This window comes from Castanea sativa, chromosome 10 (genome assembly GCF_040712315.1).
Source record: "Castanea sativa cultivar Marrone di Chiusa Pesio chromosome 10, ASM4071231v1".
In the NCBI taxonomy this organism is placed as follows: domain Eukaryota; kingdom Viridiplantae; phylum Streptophyta; class Magnoliopsida; order Fagales; family Fagaceae; genus Castanea; species Castanea sativa.
In genome coordinates, this window is record NC_134022.1 from 13159438 (window position 1) to 13178608 (window position 19171).

The 19171-nt window shown below is 32.2% G+C and overlaps 2 protein-coding genes across 4 annotated transcripts; one reads left to right on the forward strand and one right to left on the reverse strand.

Annotated features, from left to right (window-relative positions):
• The first annotated feature begins 4914 nt into the window (after positions 1 to 4914).
• On the forward strand, positions 4915 to 9821 carry LOC142613044 (protein cornichon homolog 4). Its single transcript, XM_075785227.1, has 4 exons — positions 4915 to 5429; positions 8621 to 8802; positions 9182 to 9304; positions 9413 to 9821. The coding sequence occupies exons 1-4, from the start codon at positions 5358 to 5360 to the stop codon at positions 9444 to 9446; spliced, it is 411 nt and encodes a 136-aa protein (XP_075641342.1). The 5' UTR covers positions 4915 to 5357; the 3' UTR covers positions 9447 to 9821.
• Positions 9822 to 10029: 208 nt separating this feature from the next.
• On the reverse strand, positions 10030 to 16288 carry LOC142613045 (cellulose synthase-like protein E6). 3 transcript variants are annotated; one of them, XM_075785228.1, is made up of 8 exons: positions 15938 to 16288; positions 14574 to 14895; positions 12846 to 12986; positions 12581 to 12712; positions 11985 to 12197; positions 11645 to 11872; positions 10930 to 11277; positions 10030 to 10696 (listed from the first exon to the last, which is right to left on the reverse strand). In XM_075785228.1, the coding sequence occupies exons 1-8, from the start codon at positions 16207 to 16209 to the stop codon at positions 10151 to 10153; spliced, it is 2202 nt and encodes a 733-aa protein (XP_075641343.1). In that variant the 5' UTR covers positions 16210 to 16288; the 3' UTR covers positions 10030 to 10150. The 3 variants fall into 3 exon arrangements, with proteins under 3 accessions (XP_075641343.1, XP_075641344.1, XP_075641345.1); XM_075785229.1 differs by having other exon boundaries at positions 11985 to 12053; positions 15938 to 16287; XM_075785230.1 differs by lacking the exon at positions 11985 to 12197 and having other exon boundaries at positions 15938 to 16286.
• Between the last annotated feature and the right edge of the window lie 2883 nt (positions 16289 to 19171).

Consider the following 19171-nt stretch of genomic DNA (forward strand, 5'->3'; position numbering starts at 1 on the left):
TCAATCCATTCAGTCTTGTGTCAATTGGATTTTGAGGAGAGAGATACACCTAAAGTACTGATCAGTGCTCAAATTTGACTTTTCCTTTTCAGATTCTGCTTCTTGGATTTCTTTTCTTATTTGAAACTTCCAAACATAGTAGACTACCCAAGCACTCCAGCTGCACCTCCTTAGACATATAAGCATGGTCCTTTTACTCCTCTTTAATTCTAGTTTGGCCTCCACTCTCTCACAAACTCTTGTAAACTCATTTTTTTCACATGATTTTTTGAAAGTAGAAAATTATATGCAATGAATGATATCTTATTCAAGAAATAATGTAAAGATAAATAAAAAAGGCTAATGCAAACCATGTCTTAATTATACAAATTAAGCATAGTAATAAGGAAATAACGCCCACATAAAATATAACAAGTATACATTTGTGTGGGTTGCTTTTTTTTAGGACACATGCTTAATTATTAACAAGGATTCTGATCCCAATACTTATTGTTTTAAGGGACTATGCTTAATTCATCGCAGTTAAATTGAACTGATTTTGAACCAAGTGGTGCATAGAGTATGAATCCTACAACACATGCTAACTTACAGGAAATATATGTATTGAACAAACAAGAAGGTAGCAAAGGAACGAAATGATAAAGAAAGGCACAAAATAAAACGTTAGGGATTCTTGAAATAATATAAGATACTTCGTTACTTTCTTGGTTATATAATACATTACGCTCACTAGGACGTGTTACAAGGTCCAAATAATTTCAAAAATCACAGACTTAGATGGCTTTTCAAGCATCTAAGACTTGCAAAATTTGAATCCTTTTGAATCCAAGTATGTTATCTAGTGGCTGCTTAAAGATACCAGACGTTATTTCCCTCTCTTTTCTCTCTTTTTCAAATTCTTACAAAACTTTTTCTCAAGAATTTCACTCTAATGGACTGTTGCTAAATGTCTTTCGCTGGTAGCTGCTTCCCCTTTTATAGTGCCATCCTAGAATTTTCGAGGTACCACTGATTCCTTCCATTGCTCTTCTGGGTACCAAAACCAATGTTGTACCAACAACGTTGGTGGCTGGTCCCTTCCTCATACCTCATTATTTTCTTCTTTTGGGGTTTCTTCCTGAAAAGCCTCTCGCTGGCATTCTGTTTTGGGACATCTTACAGAGCTAACCTTTGGTTTTCTTCTTTCAAGGCTTCTAGATCTCATCTTTTCAGATTCAACTTTTGGCTGCCCTTCCCTTTGTCATTTTTCCAAAGTGAGCTGATTCCTTCCTGCCGAGTTAAAAGTTTCCCAGCCACCTTCCTTCATGGTTCTTCTTTCTGGGTTCCCCAAGGTACCAACTCTTTATTCATGAGTTATTGATTCTCAAGCCTTCTGATTCATTTTCTGCATCATTAGATGGCTGATAGGACACATCTGCTCTTGTTCTTTGTGCTTCTTGGCATACCCCCTTGACCTATCTTAATCCAAACTTGGCCTTGCTACTCGTCTCGAGGATCCCAGGCTCCTGGGCGTTCCCAAGTATCCTGGCTCGGTTATTTTTCGACCTCCCCATGATTTTTCTAACTTTTAATGACTGAGTTGGGCTTTTTTCCTTCCTTTATTTCGTGGGGGTAGAAAGTTGCCCATCCATGGGCTTGGGCCTTTCTTGACAGACCCTTAATGGGCTTGGACCTCTCCCCTTTTTTATATTGGGAGCCCAAATGCTTTATTATTTTCTTATGCTTCAATCCTTTGCGTTGTTTTGGGCCTTGGTACATCATTGTGATTTTTTGGACCTCAACAACATTTTAAGGTGTTATCAATTGCTAACATTCTCGGACTAACAATTATTATGCTATTACTATATACATATACATGTGTGTGTGTGTGTGTGTATTTGTTTGGAGTGCTTGGTCTTGTGCATAGACTAGTTATAGGGGAATCTCGTGGAGGGAGCCAAACCCAACTTCCCTACCCATGCAGAAAGCCTTATTCCAATTGTGCAAAAAGACATCCTTAAATGTCAATCTACACTCTAGTAATTACTAAAGTTTCGATTAGGTCTATGGATCCCAAATTTGTAGTTTTTCAATTTTATTATGAACTTCTACTATTATTAAGAAAAAAAAATCAAAGATTTCCGCTTATTATGAACTTTTTATTGATTAAGGATTCGTTTGGATACTGTTTATTTTGCTGAAAACTGAAAATAATAAAAAATAATAAAAAAGTTACTGTTCACGCTCTTAGCACTGTTCATAAGCCTAAATATGGACAATGAATAGTGCAAGATGCGTTGTCCAAGAAAAAAAAAAAAACACAGACGTGGGAAGCACAAAACGCGCTTCCCAAACGCTTACTAAGTCTCTCAAATGAAAAAGTATTCTTTAAATTATTAAGGTGAGTACATTATTAAACAAGATAAAATAGTTATTTGAGATAACTCAGGAAATTACATATTGGATTTTCTTGTACTTTGATGTTATCATTAATCATGATTTAAACCAATAGTAATATTTTGAAGGGTCAATTGAAATTAATCATGATGTTCCTACGCATGCAAACCTATGGTAAGACCTTAACTAATAAAAATTGCTCTTTCATATTACCTAGGTCAAAATATGGTTTTTCACTTAGAAAAATCAATTTATCCTTAATTCAAATATTATGAATTTGAATGTGAGGTCAATTATAGAATTTTCAACTCAAGTGAAATTACTATTTTATCCTAGAAAAGTAAATTTTAATGTTTGCAAAATAGAGTATTTATTTACACATCTATTTTTAACCTAGGATTTATGTTTACATATTTGTTTGAATAATGACAGACCTTGTTATGAATTATGTGATACTCATAAGTAATACATTTATCTTATTAAATTTACAGAAGATGAAACTATATAATAAATGTGAATTATCGGTAGGCTTATTACTTTGCGATATATTATGTGTTTATATTTATTTGTTGAGAGTTATCAAAAAGTATAACTATATATGTGAGTTTTAGTTAGCTCAACAAGTAAAGTCTCTGATAGTTGTATAAGAGATTTAGGATTCAATCATCGCCTACACCAAAAACTGATTGATGTCTTGGTCTGATGATAAAGAGTTATCATCATAAACGGACACCATAGGTTGAAATACTCTATATAAAAAAAAGAGTATGACTATATCTTCTCATAAAAAAAGTATAACTATATCTAAAAGAACAAAATTTAGCTATAAAATTGGTCGTAACTTAAGGCTACTACCTTACTCAATAAAATAAATATTACTACATATTTTAAAATTTTAACTGTTGAATTGCTTGTCCTTTATGCTTTTAATTAAACATGTTAAATTTTATGGCAATCGGATATTATTTACCATATGGTCCGTAAGTTTATATTTTATGCATAATTTTAAATTACAAAAACTTTCAATTTAAATAATTTATTGATGACATAGTTATTAATATTTAATTTTCTAAAATTTTTGCAAGCATGAAGCATATAAGAAGATGATTTAATCCAAAGTGGATTTAATTTGTCAAAATTCATTTCCAATAAAAAGATATTAAATAAGGCTGTAGTTTAATGTTACAACCAATTTTGTAACTAAATTTTGTCCCATCTAAAAAGATAGTAATTTTTAGAAACTACATATAAGTAAATTAGTTAAGAAGCTAATACAAACTCACACGGATTCATAGCATCTTCTTTTATTGTTTTTGATTGTGGATTAGAATATGTACATTAGCAAATGAATATATTAACAAAATCCTGTATTATGTATACTAGTATGTAACTCATGCTTGCACACAAGAATGAAGAATCGTAGTGATAATAGCTTGAATTATTAAATGTATATGACATATTTTGACCAGTATATTTGGAGGTACTAAAATAGTTTTTCATTACAATTTTCATGATATTGGTTATGCTAAGTTTTTCATTGCATTGCTATTATGTATATAATTTTAAAAATCACAATCGGATCTACATATACAATATTAATTCACAATTATTATCTATGAAAGTCTACTAAATACAACACAAAATGAAATAATAAATCGGTCAAATAACATCTCTTAAATTGAATGGAGATAAGTGTATGAGATCGTTTATCTCAATTACAGTTTGTTATGTTCAATATCTTCGTATACAAATATCTGAATAGAAACTATATAAAAAAAAAAAATATTCATCAGTTCAAAACTAGAAAAATAATAACAAAATTCTAAACAATTTAATTTATATGGAAAGCTAACAAAAGCAAAATCCAATTTTGATTCTAATTGAATTTTCTATAAACTATGGTTTAATATATATATATATATATATATATATATATATATATATATATATATATATATATATATAAAACCAAGTTAGTAATGGACCATACATAATCATGATATATTACAAAAATGAATTATAAATTTGAAATGTTTTTAATTATATGATTAGGTGTTTTATGATTTATTTATATTGGACTTCTTGTTTTTGACTTTTCGACACTAGATTAACTCATTTGGCACAAAAATTAAAAAACGTAGATTAGATGAGATATGTGATGCAAGATTAAATTCTAATTGAAATCCAATTTTTATACTGAATTAACTCACTTGGCACAAAAATTTAAAACTTAGATTAGATAAGACACATGACACAAAATTAAATTTTATTTGAATTTTCTCTCAATTTTACTTATTAATATATATATATATATATATATATATATATATTACATATTATTGTTTTTGTTTTAGGTAGTCATATTCCTTCTTTTTTTTTTTTTTGTTATTTTAATTTTTGTTTTCATCCTTTTAGATGTTTCATGTTTATTAAGAATAGAGGACTGTTGACTATTGTGTCAAAAGTCTAAAGGGAAATAGAAAAAAAGGAAAGAAGAAAAAAAAAATGTATATACATCAATCACTCAATCATACTAAAGAATAAAAACAAACAAGTAAAAAACAAAAATAAAAATAAAAATAATAAAAATCTCTCAATTTACTCACCCTCGGAGCTCCGCGTAGAGATTCCCAAAATCTGGACCGTCCAATCCCTCCTTCTTAGTCCATCCTGGTTCCTGCACCTTCCTCCTCCGATCCTTTTCTTTTAGTCTCAGTCTCTCTCAGTCACCTTCCACCCCAACACACACGCGCACACAGAGCAAATCCGTGCGCATTTCGCACACGGTGCAATCTATTAAGAACGACGCGTTTAGCGTTGTATGACGCGTTGAGCTGAGGAAGCCAAATCTCTCTTCTTCTTTTTATTAGTATATTGTAATACAGAGATTTGATATAACAGAGCAGAGCTGAGCTGAGCTGAGCAGAGCAAAGCAGAGGTGAAGAAGAAGAAAGAGGAGGTGGAGGTGGAGGTAGAGGAGCATGGCAGAACTCTATTCGTGGCTCGTCTCCTTCTTTGTCCTCATAGCACTTCTCGTCGTCATCGTTTACCAGGTCAATTTCTCTAACCCCAATTTCCTCTTTTATAAATATGTTTTATTCTTTGGTTTCCCTGATTATTTAAAGTTTGAGTTTTTATTTCAAATTTGCAATAAAAGGGTGTTAAAGTTTTGCTATTTTGGGATAGTTTGTAACTGGGTTTGTTTCATAAATTGTTATTTTCCGAGAGATATAGGATTAAAGTGCTTTTTGGCAATGAAAATGGTATCAATGAAGCTCTCTGTGCTATACCCATTTTTTGTTTTTTGGGATGCAAGAGTTTTAGGTACTCTTCTGGCAATGCCCAGAAGGAATATACTGTTTAGAAGTACATATTCTCAGATAATAAGTGTTTGGTACATATTCTCAGATAATAAGTATTCATTTTTTTTGGCAGTCTTCGTCAATGCCCAAGTATAGTTCTTCATATTTAAACTGGTTCAGCTGTTTATACATTCTTCTCTTTCTGTTTGTGAGATGTAGCTCATAGGTTTCAATTCATAATGATTTTAATACTCAACTAAACAGTAGTGTAGTTTACATAAGGAGTAGGGGTAATATCATTTCCTTGCCTTGCTCTGTGATCTTGTTAGGATGGGAGGTTTTAGATGGATTGCTACTTAATTTAGAGTCACACTTACACACACATCTTGGAATGAGTACTGGCTTTTGACATCTTACCTTTGACCTTAAACTATTGAAGTTAGAGCTTCAAGTTCTTTTATGAGAAACAGGCAAGAACCTTGTAGCTTAGTGGCATTGCTTGTTCTCTTTTATGAGGAGAAGTGGAGAACTAGGGTTTGTTTGTATTCCCTCGCTCCTACTTGTAACAATTGTATTATAAAAAAGAAAAAAAAGAAAGGCTCCTTTATGAAAAACATTTTTGTTCTGAAAGTTAGTGTAGTGAAACTTGTAACTACAAAAGAACCCCCCCCCCCCCCCCTTCCCTTTCCCCGGTGGATGGGGTGTGGATGAAGAACAAGGAAAAAAGGACTACTATCAGCAAGTAAGAATTATGCTGTCTTTAGTATGATGGGGTGTGGATGAAGAACAAGGAAAAAAGGACTACTATCAGCAAGTAAGAATTATGCTGTCTTTAGTATGCATCGGTTCTATTGTATTTGAACAAGATTCATTGGCCTGTTTGGTGACCAGTGAGTTACTTTCGTAAGTAATAAGTTAACTTATTATAGCATATAGGCCTCAAACTCAACCTTGAGGGATTGGCTCAGTGGCTCTTAAGGCCTAATGAAATTCATGAAATCTTGGGTTCGAAACATCTTGGGGCCACCCTCAAGGGATTCCTCCTTGTAATAACCTGGTGTGGCTGGGGGGATTGCACCTACTCGAGAGAATTGTTAGATACTCAAAAAGAGTCCTAGATACCCTCGTTTCTATATTAAAAAAAAAAAATACTCATCATTGACTTGTCATTTAGTGTGGGCTAATGTTAATGCTGATAATACTAATAGGAAGCAATTCAAGTTTCATTGTAGCTATTTGGCCTCTTTGCCTAGTAGTATGGTATAAGACCTAAGGGATCTGAATTGGATTTGAGGTTAGGGGTTTGAATCTTCTTCTTAATTCTTATCCCAAAAGAAAAAAAAAAGAGTTTGAATCTTCTTGAACGGTTACATTCGTTGACATAGGACAAATTAGGGAATTTGTCCGTGTGGTTGTGGTGGGTTTAGGGTTAGGACAATTTGTGGATCTAAGGTAGTATGTGGGGACTGGAGATTCAGTGTTATGATAGGTAAAGAAAGGGCTTGATTTAGGGTTGTAAGGAAGAGGAAAAAGAGAGAATATTATGGTTTATAGGGGCTGTGTGAACAGTATCACAAGAAAGGAAAGTAGAAGAAAGGAGAGAAGAGAAAGGGTGAAAAGAAACCCCAATGTCAAATGTGTTTCTATGCTCAAAACACTCAATTTTATTAACCAACTCCAATTTCTTTTGAATACGCTGAGAGCGTATATATATATAAAGACTCCTAGTAGTATTAGGACTCTTAGATTGACTAGTAAACTAAAACCAAAGACCCTGAAGATCTACTATAAAATTCTGGACTCAATTAAACTACCAAAATACACTTAGTTCGCGGAAATTGCAGATTTGCCCTTGACCACAAAACTGACCTTAACTAATAATATAAAAACCTGAATGAAAAACTTTTTTCACCCTAAAAGACTCATACCTATACCTTTAAAACTACATGAATTTTACTTCAATTGGACTTTACACGTGGACATTTTTTTTTTGATAGGTAATCAAAGAACTATTATTAATGAGTACATAAGGAAGAGTACAAGTTGTTCATAACGATGAACAACAAGAAAAAGATAAAACAAACAGAAAAAGAAGATGGTAATCAAGAAACTAATCTAAGGGAAAACATAAACTTAGGCAGAGAAAAATAATCAGTAAAACCCCAACAACGAAACCACTCAAAAAGACTATGCTGGCATAAAACCTTTAACTCATCCAACATCTTCTTGTTGTCCTCAAAGGAGTGACAATTTCGTTCTAACCAAACAATCCACATTAAGCACCCTGGAATCAAATTTCAAATGTTTGAATTATGCTTCCCAAGCCACTGATGCCAAGAAGATAACAATCTAGCCACCAATCCTGGCATAATCCAATGTATACCAAAAGTCTGAAGCATAAAAGGCCATAAGGTACTTGTAACAAGACAATAATGAAGAAAGTGGTCCACCGACTCCCCATCACAACAACACATACAACACCAATTTGTCAAAGGGCGACCACTTAGCATGAGATTATCCAAAGTGAGAATCCGTTCATGAGCAGCTGTCCACAAAAAGAAAGCCACTTGCTTACACGTGGACATTATAAAATAACTTTTAAATAGGAAAATTTGCAAAGTAATAGCAAATAAGTTTTTCAGGGCTACGTCACTAGTCATCTAGCTCTCACCCATAGCATAAATTATGTGGTGTTTGGCTCTTCAATTGCCTGTCAAAACATTGAAAAAGATGTTCCAAGTTGCTAGAATCAAGCTTGTGTAAGTATGTTGGAACATGCTGGCTCCATATAATTAAAGCTCAGGAAATTTTGTTTGGGTTTTACATGTAGTCACTCTATTGGCAATTGGCATTTTGTTTGTGTAAGTATGTTGGAACATGGATTTTTTTTGTTTTGTTTTGTTTTGAGAACCAGAAATGTAACAGTGAAAATTTTATTGCAGCTTATGTGCCTTGCGGATCTAGAGTTTGATTATATAAACCCTTATGACTCTTCATCTCGAATAAATAGAGTGATTTTGCCAGAGTTCATCACACAGGGAGTGTTATGCTTATTCTATCTTTTAACGGGGCATTGGTTTATGTCACTGATATCTGTTCCATACCTCTACTACAATGTGAGACAGTAAGTTTATGTCTTCAAACTTCACCAAATATGAGATTATGTGTCTAGCGGAAAATGTTTATATCAGGATTTTGCTTCTCTTATTAGTGATGTGTCATAATTTTTGGGATAAATTCTGGAAAACTCCTTTGATGTTTGTGACAACGTAAATTACCTGTCCTAATATAATGTGGAAATAGCATTGGAGTAAAGGGGGATATTTACAAGCAAGATGTGGATAACATATATATTGTTGCCATGATGTCACTAGTTATTACTTATCCAAAAAAAAAAAAAAATGAGCACTTGTAGTGGTCATGTCTTGTTGTCTTGACTTCTGGAGAAGCTAGAATGTGCTAAGTTTCATGATCTTGCTAATTTCTGCCCTAAATGTGACTAGGTACTTGCAAAGAAAACATCTGGTAGATGTCACTGAGATATTCAACTTGCTTCATTGGGAAAAGAAGCAGCGGCTCTTCAAACTCTTTTATCTTATTTTTCTGCTCTTTCTCACCATATTTTGGTACTGTCACCAGATACAAATTACTTTTTGTTTCTCAGAAATTTATTTTTAAAAATTTTGATTCTACATAAAAAGATTGTTTGACTCTTGTTTGTACTTCTGTTGTAGGATGATTCTAACTGCATTGGATGAGCATGATTAATTGGGGGCTATTGCTTATGGAGTAATACTGGAGGGTCTTAAATCTCAATCCTGTGACTATTGCCCGAGAATAGAGATAAATTGCTGCCTCCTAGCAACACCCTTAGTACCTGAATTAAGTTCAGGGTTTGTATTTGAACTAATTTCAGGGTGTTGCCGTCCCCTAGCAACACCATTTGTAACTGAATTATTCAATTATCCAACACCTGTTGGATAACACGTCAATCTCTTCAGGTTCAGTTTTCAAGCATTTCGGCCCGTTTCTCCTTTTCTTTTTCTCCTTCTCTCCCCTTCTTGCTTTTGGATTTTTGCCAATTTGTGTGCATGAAGAGGGTATATTTATATTAATAACCAAAAAAAAAGTGTTGATTTTGAATGTAGGCCACAGTATGTATTATGTAGACGTCTATGCCAAATATAAATTAACCTTGTGTGGTTTTTTTTTTTTTTTAAAATATATATTTTTTATGGTGATGGGAAAAAAATAGGAAAAAAGATACAAGTCAATTGAAATTTTTTGAGATATCTGAAATTATGAATGATGATGGAAAAAAGAAAAAGAAAAAGAAAAAGGTACAAGTCAATTTCAATCTAATCGCGTTTATTACTATGAGAACACCAACAATTCGTGTTGACCAGAAACGGTTTCATCAAAGTATTTCTTAGCTAGCAGAAGTCTTGCGTGGTAGCTAGATTAGTTAGAACTTAATACAGGGCTATTGTACAAACCAATAGAGCACACATAATTGACAAGTATGTCACTGAAGTGGGCATTCTACCATTGTCTTTCCTAAGGAAGAGACCTTGGTAAACAGGGATGTTGATTAAAACCAGTAGACCACATAGAAGAATTTGCAATATAAATGGTTCTGAAACCAAAGTTTGCACATCCACAATCACCCTCTTCATTCCTCCAGCAAAACAGAATGCATTCAGCATTGCAAGTGTGGCTAAAATGGTGAACATTGGAGAAGATGTACTGAACTCCATCACCTCTTGCTCATATCTCTGTGACACATCGTCGTCAGCCACCTTTGTTGTGATGGTAAATGTTAACTGTGAAAACCCCAGTAGTTTTAGGATGACGTTAAAGAAGGCAAAGAAGTAGGAAGTCATTCTTTTAAACAGCCACATCCTTTGATCATTCCACCAGCCAAGTAGCGTGCCACCACACAATACAAATTCTCCGAGGCTATATGCACGGTGGATAAAGATGACAGATATGAACGGCAGGGCCCATGGGTTTGAAATCTGCCGATGCAAATTGATGAAGTTCTTAAGAGATGGTTTAGCAACAATCATAGAAAGGTATGGTCTAAGAAAGAATAATGCTATTCATTACTGTAATTGGGGCAACATCGCTTTTACTTGGATTCACCCTAGACAATACTATAATTACGCACAAATCACAGTAAATAATGTTAACAGTTGTGAAAAAAAAGTATGTATCAAGACTTATTGGTTAAGAAATTAAAGTTTCATACCTCTGGAAACAAGGAGATGCCTCTAAGCAAAAATATGGATGGCACAGTAACATAGTATAAGGTAGGCAAGCAGTTTGCAGCCCAAAGCATATATGGACAATATGAAAGTTGAAGTTTTAGAGGAATGTTTTTATGCCCATTCACCAAGGGGCAATAGCTTGAGGCAAAGATCTGAAAACCACCTTCACACCATCCTTTTTGCTGTATAAGTGACTCCAGTAATGTAGTGGGAGCAACTCCTAGGAAGCCACTTCTTTTCGGATTGAAGTATATTGATCTCCATCCTCGACATTGTATAGCTAATCCTGTAATGATATCATCAAGTCGACACCCGTACTTTAAACCCATCTGCAAGTCAACATATAAATGAGGTTCATATATATGAAGTGCACTCATTATTGTTGCATATATTTAGGTAATATGCTACTGTATATACTTCAATTGAAATTGTATTTTCATATTACTGCGCACTCTTAGTGCGGTGGTCACTCTACAAGTATAAATACTTGTGAAGTGTGGGGGGCAAGGGTTGAAGTTCAAGTCTCTAGGAGGGAACTTCACACACAGATACACTTAGATTAAGCTAGAGTAAAAATTCTATCTTGTATAAAAAAAAAATTGTATTTTCATGAAAACACGATTCAGTTATAACTGTGAAATGAAGTGTATAATTATTACCACTCATATGGAGAGAGAGAGAGAGAGAGAGAGAGACCTCCTTTCCCCATTGAGTGTTTTCTTCATAGGTACAACTTGCAAGTACATTGCATGTTTCTTCTAATACACTTGCACTCTCTCGAACCTCTAATTTATTGATCCAGTTCTTCCAATCTGCCTTATGTTCCTTGTTATATCTCTTCCCACGAAGAGTCTCTCTCCTGTGAAAGCACCCACTACCAACATAACTAGACCCTCCATTCCCATCAAATCCTGGAAGCTCCACCTTTATTGCAAGGCATACCATGGGCAAAAATTTGGTTAAAAGCATTTGTAGTTAGGGACACAAGTTCAATAAAATAGTTTAAAATCATTGTAAGTTGTTTGTTGATGCTCACCATCTTCATTACATGGAATGAATTACTATATATATCATTCTTTGTAAGATTTTCCATTGCTTGTGGAAACTGTACAAAGCCAAATTCATGACCCTTTTCTTCATCCATAAAAAAACATAAAGCATCTCTCACCGATTGTGAATTGTTCGAGTACATGTCGCAGTCCACGTTAAGAATTATAGGTCCATTGCTTATCCTGGATGATACTCTTATCTTTTTGTTTTTTTGATTAAGAAGGATGGTTAATTAGGATCATAAATTTTAAAATTAAAAAAAAAACAATTAACACATGAATTCTTTGGAAATGGGGATTGCAAAATATAAAACTGAGCAATATAGCTTGCATTTCGCATGTCGCTTTTAGACTATACTTGTGTGGTATTCCAAACCAATAAAAAGAGGCCACCCAATATAAAAATTAGGTTAGCTAACAAGGTACTTTAAACCAATAAAATTAAGACACAAAATATAAAAATTAATGTTTTCATATGACTTTTTGAGTTGATTTTATGTTAGACGGCTTGTTTTTATTGGTTTGAAATACCACACTGACTATATTCCCCAATTACCATTAGTTTTTCATGATATAGAGTTACCAATGCATTCATGGCTCCTGGTTTAAAATTGTGGTGATATTGGGGTCTCTTTTCGCGTGCCAAGTAAACCAGAGTGGGTAAAGTTTGTCCTTCAATGTCCACAGCTTTGGGGTCTCTCCCATCAATAAGTATCTACAAATCATAAGTTACAACTCTATGAACGTAGCATTTAGGGGGGAAAAATCTGTTAACTAAGCCAAGAAATTGAAAAAAATTTGGATCTATAAATAATCATTCCATGAGACAGGGACATTGTAGGAAGTACCTGAAGAATCGTTTGATGATCATATTGGCTTGCAACGAATGTCCACTCACTAAATCCCTTGTGTTCTTGGCGTATTCCTTCTGAAAGTTGACCTTGCTTTGTAGTAGTTTCAACTCGTTTCTTCATGTCTTCATATAATTTCTACAATATGAAATAGGATTTTTTTTTTATCTTATATCAAATGTGAATTAGAAAAAAAAAAAAAAAAAAAAAAACCCCTACTATATGTTTGCCAGCTGATTTAAAATTTGGAGATTATATATAATTATAATTTGACAGGAATATTAACTTATTTTTTGCTAAAAATAATTAAATTTTTTTTATCTTGTATACTTTTGAGTTTATAAATTTCTGTCTTCATTTCACACCAAAAAAAAAAAAATTGACAAGAGTAATAACTAACAAGCACATGAGCATGAGTAGCGAGCACATACTTTCCAACATCGTTATTCTTATTTACCAAACAGGCATGACATTTTTTTAGATAGTTGTGCCACAAGTCGTTAGTGAGGAAAGATAAAAACTACAAGTTGTTTTAATTTTTGGGTCCTGTTAAGGTGCTAGGACCTTTTTTATGATCTATTTTAAGAAAATTTTGGTATCACTTTCATATAAAATATACAAATTTGTGAAAAAAAAAGGTCATTTTTTTTCATAAAAAGTTTCTTAAAATATTTCATAAACTAATACTTTTAAGGTATCCATTAACTTTTTCCTTTAATTTTTAAGTGCTCAAATGTTTTTTTTTTTATAAACATAAAGTCCTTATTTATTAGATGTTCCACTTTATATCCCATTGACTATTGTATGGTATGTGTCTTTTTTTTTTTTCAATTTTATTATTTTTTAAGGGAAAAGAAAAAGAAACGAGAGGGGGAGATGTTGTTGTTGATAGAATATGAAGTATATCACCTATGTTTGGACAAACTATTTTTATTCCCTAAGTACAATAGTTGAACTGTTGAAACAAACAAACAATTAATTTTTATTTTAATTTATTTATGCGACAAACCAACAATTATTAATTGGCGATTAGTATTGTGCTTTCACTGCTTTGTCAAAAAAAAAAAATCCACCCAATCTATACTCCATCGACCAACTTGTCATGATTGATGAGGATTTTTAATTTCTACCTTCAATAATTATAATATTAAATCATGCTTCTATATGTTAAAAAAAAAAAAAAATTCTTTCAAACTCACTCACATCCACTATTTCACAAAAATTCATAAATGATACAAAAATGTCCACATTTTAACAAATAAAAGTGGATGTAAAAAAAGATATTATAGAAATAATAGATATGTGATAATTAAAACCCTTCTAACAATTAAAGAAAAGATGGCGCTAAAAAAAGAATTAAAAATCAGCTACAAACACAACCTAATCCACATCTATTTTTACAAACATGTTTGGGTTGACCAGTAATTCTATTAAGCACACTCAATTTCACAAAATATTGATGTGTGCAAGTGTTAGTAGTACACTTCCGCCAACTCCTGTTTACAAAAACCGATCACTTTTGGTTGATTACTTATTGATGCACAAATTAGCAAATTGTAAGAACGGGTGTGTCCATACTATCCTGATTGTGATAGGATTGGACCAACATGCATGTTTGTTGAAAAAAATGAATCTTGGTCCACCAATTACAAATTAACACTTTAAACGTGTTAGGGATTTTGGCGTGTCTTAGAGCTTTCCATAGTGTAAAGAAGTATGAGGTACCTTCATGGTCGACCACTCCTTAGCCTTGAAAGGCTCTCCAAGTGATTGAACAGCAGTGCGGAAATAAGCCTCTGGGGATCTTGGTTCTACTTTGAATTTCTTGCAAAACGGAAGCCAAAACTTTGAGAAACGTGCGGCCTCTAACATAGCATAAAACGTTAATTCTGAACCACCATCATCTGATAGATAAACACTTAGCTTCTCAGATGGATAGTCATAAGCCATGACTGATAGAACTGTGTTAATCACCATAGCTGGTGGTTCTATAAGGGGGTTTGCTGTGCACACGAGTATGTCTATGCCTGGCAAAACCTTCTCGTATCTGTTTATTTGTACAACCATACTTAGCAACAAATCATATATATCCTCTACACTTTAATTTATAGATTCTGCACACTCTTCACATGACAAAAATGAACTGAAATCATAACTTGAAGTCATGACATGTGCTTACACATAAATACGTGAAAGAGAGAGCACTGGCGGCTCCACATAAAGTTCAGGGTGATCACGGGACCACCTTGACTTGGCAAATAATTAATTATTATATATAAATTTAAAAATTTTATGATTTTATTATTCTTAAAAAATATTTGTGACCACCCTAAATTTTTTTAAGGTCAACATAATTAATTTTTGAACAAAATTTGGCAACAAACTTGATTGTAGATTAAGACTACAACTCCACTTAAATTTTTTTTATTGGATGTGAATTATAACAAATTCACCATTGAATTACATTTTCTTCTTATATTTTTCATATTTTCAAATTTTCAAAAAATCAAAGATCAATGGCTATGTTATAAATCAAATCTTTAAATTTTGAGTTTTTATAGTCTAAAAGTACATAAAAATTTAAGTTTATGAATCAAATAGTAAATAATATCTGATTAACATGAAATTTGACATGTGTTTTAAGAATATAAAGAATATGCAATTCAACAGTTAGATTTTCAAAAAATGTAACTATGTTAATTTATGAAGTGCGAGTTGTAGTCTTAGGCTACAACTAAATTTGTAGCTAAACTTTGTCTTTAAATTTTGGCTCCCTTAACAATATATTAAGTCATTACAAACAAATTTTCTCAACAAAAAAAAAAAAAGTCATTACAAACAAAAAGAAAAATCCCAATAAATTTGTTATCTAACTAAAATTTTGAAAGGGATGTAATTTGTAACATTAATAATGAGACTATCATACAAATATTTTAAAATAAGAAAATTTGTAAAATAAAATTGTAAGACTTTATGTATTTGTTTGTGTGTGTTTTGGTCAATATATGAAGTTATTTTTTTATTAAATTTTGGTCAATAATGACCGCTTTGAAAAATATTCTTGGAGCCAACATGAGAGAGAGAGTTACCTGTGAGAGAGTCGGTCCTTGAAAGTGCAACGACAGATGGGATTCCATCGAACAATCATAGTGAGAAACCAATAAAAACAAAACCAAAGCTCCGAAAGAAACAATCCTACCCAAGCCCATCTTCCAGCTTCTTGTTTTGCAGGTATGTAGCTCAGCCTATATACAAAGATCAAGCATGTACATACCAAAATTATAAGAGCATAGAATCGGAATAGGGTACGTCCCTTCGCTGATTTTGTTACAAAAAGAGGTGGATGATCATCATTTCCCATCTCTCTCTCTCTCTATCTCTCCTATGATTCTTAAAACGAGTTGTAATAAAGCTTGTATTTTATTAGTGCTCCCAAAAGGATTTTAATGTTTTTGAAGCATGTATAATAGGAGCTGAGCCTAAGGTCTTTTGAAGAGTAAGTGAGATGTAGACTGGTAGTTAGAACAAGTTGTCCAAACTTGCTGATAACTCAAAAATATTTTAATTGTTGCACACAAATTGCTTTATACATCCTCAAAAAATAATTTAAATCGTGACTCTAGTTCTATGCTAATGGTATTTACAAATTTAATATTTTAGTACATAAACGTTACAAACTAAATGTCACTGATTACATAAAATAAATTCAAACATTCATTATTATTATGTTTTTGATAGATTTATTTATTATTATATTTAAGTGGCATCAATTGCTATCTCAAAAAAAAAAAAAAAAAAAGTGGCATCAATCATATACTTGTCACATCAATGAGTAAGATTTTTTGTAATAGAATTTGACAAATTGATATAATTTTAGTATTTTTTTTTTTTAAAAAAATACCCAACTTCTAGAATTGCTGGTGATGATAACGCTTGTTTAATTATATATGGCAAAGTTGGCCAGGAAAGTTTTGCTGTGCCACTTACAACAAATTGACAGCTTGTGTGTGTATATCTCGTACTGTTTCTCCACAATTATGGCAAAATGGCAAGAAAGATTTGAGATAGGAAAATGATACGTGCACAATATTTTCATAGCTTTACAATAAATTATAAGTGATAAATTGTTATTTTTTTGAAACCGTGATAGATTGTTGTTTCTTTTTTGAGACCGTGATAGATTGTTATTAGTTGTTACTGGATGGGTAAAAAATATAATTTCAGTAGTGTGGGTTCAAATTATAACCAACTAGTCGCTAACCTATGCAATGCATAAGAATAGCTACTGGATGAGTTATAGAAAGAAAAAAAAATCATTTTTTTTTTAGTTGGAGTAGTAAGAAAAAATGCATGATATTAAATAAATAAATAAATATATATATATATATATATATATATATATATATATTGAAAAAAATAACACAAATGTTTATTAGTGAGACAAAAGAAAACAATATTGTTTTATTTATTAATTTTTTGTGGGAAGGAATTAAAAACAGATTGTTGCGTCTTTAGTTTAGTTTGTGTTGTATATATAAGTATAATGTACAAAATATGTTGTAATATATATACCAAAAGATGCCTATTGAAATTTCATAACCCTTCAAATTGGATATATCAAAAGGTGCCTATTGAAACCTTTATATTTGATATTTATTAAAAGTGCATATTGAATGAAAATGTGCGACTGAAAAGGGGTCCATTGACTGAAAAAGTGCATATTAAATGAAAAGATGTATATTGATCGAAAATGCACCTATTAAATGAAAATGAGTCTATTGACCGAAAATATGTATATTGAATGAAAAGGTGCCTATTGAAAGGCCATGATCCTTTGGGTATAAATAGTGGTTCATATTCATTTGGTAACTTCTTCTCAACTTCTTTCTTTCATTTTTCTTGGAAATACAAGAAACCTATGGATTTTCTTCAAAATTACTATTTGTAAAACCTAATAAACTTAGTTGTATCTTGGGGACAAATTTGTAGCAACCCTTTAACAACTCTTGTGTGAAGACAAATATTGTTTAAGAATAACATTCAATTCTGTCTCCAAGTCAATCAAATTTTCTATTTGTCTACTAATCATTTTGTTATTTTAGGGTTTTTAATTGTATTTATGCTAACTCCATCCTACCATGTGTGTAGGGTTTCTAGCTTTGTAGAATTCGTTGCTATTAGGCTACTTGGGAACCAATATAGTTTGCTATTGCAGTAACCGGGACTAATACTAAGTCCAAAACATATTATATAAAATTTTGTATAGATGGCTATTTTGCAACATGAGTAGAGCACGTTGGTTTAGTTATAGGGGCTTGTTGTGAAGTATATAATTTCTCATTTTCCTATGTAATGATTGTATTCCTTGTGTAGAATCGTGATACCAATGTACTCGTGAGATTACGACCGGCGTGGGAGGATTTGAGAAATTATTTAACTGCAAAAGGAAGGAAGCAGCTTGAAGTTTACATGTTCACTATGGTAGAAAGAGATTTTGAATTAGAAATATGGAGGCTTCTTGACCCAGGGTCACACCTTACAAGTTCAAAGCAACTCTTGGACTGTGTTGTTTGTGTCAAATTAGGCAAGAATTCTACAATTTTGAGATTACTTCAACCTTAATTACACAAATAATTTACTTTTGTGATTTTGTGAATAAGATCAATAAACAATATATGCACAAATCTATGTGAATTTATACGAAAAATAAAGTAAAACTTACAAACCAAATGAATACAGAATGGTTGATATAAAATTGACCAATATAAAATGATGAACAACATGTAAAAGAAACACTACAATCTTTGTGCACAACAAATAGAACTCTCTCTCTCTCTCTCTCTCTCTCTCTCTCTCTCTAAAGACTCTTATGAATGTATGAAAAACTAACTTTTTAAACAAAATGAGGGGATGCCTATTTATAAGCATACTAGCACAGATTCAGAATAGATGCAATTGTGAATAAACATATTGAAAATGCACAATTGTTCGGTGTTTTAAAATGTAAATGTGGCTGCAATTTATGTAGCCACGTGGCGCAATGAAAAGTGGCCAACAAAAAAGCAAACGTTTCGGCTATTAGTTATTATATAGATAACAACTTACCATTTATAATTCGTTATAAAAGTGTTATGAAAATGTTGTGGAGGTAATACTTTACTTGTATATAAGACACATAAAATGCATATTGCTAAAAAAAACATGTAATAATAGCGAAGTAATCAACAATAATCTTCTTAAAGTTGTTTCAGTTTCGATTCTATGAAATTCAGTATGTTAGGTATATGATTTTTTTTTAATTGTTATATTTTGGTTATCTCGTA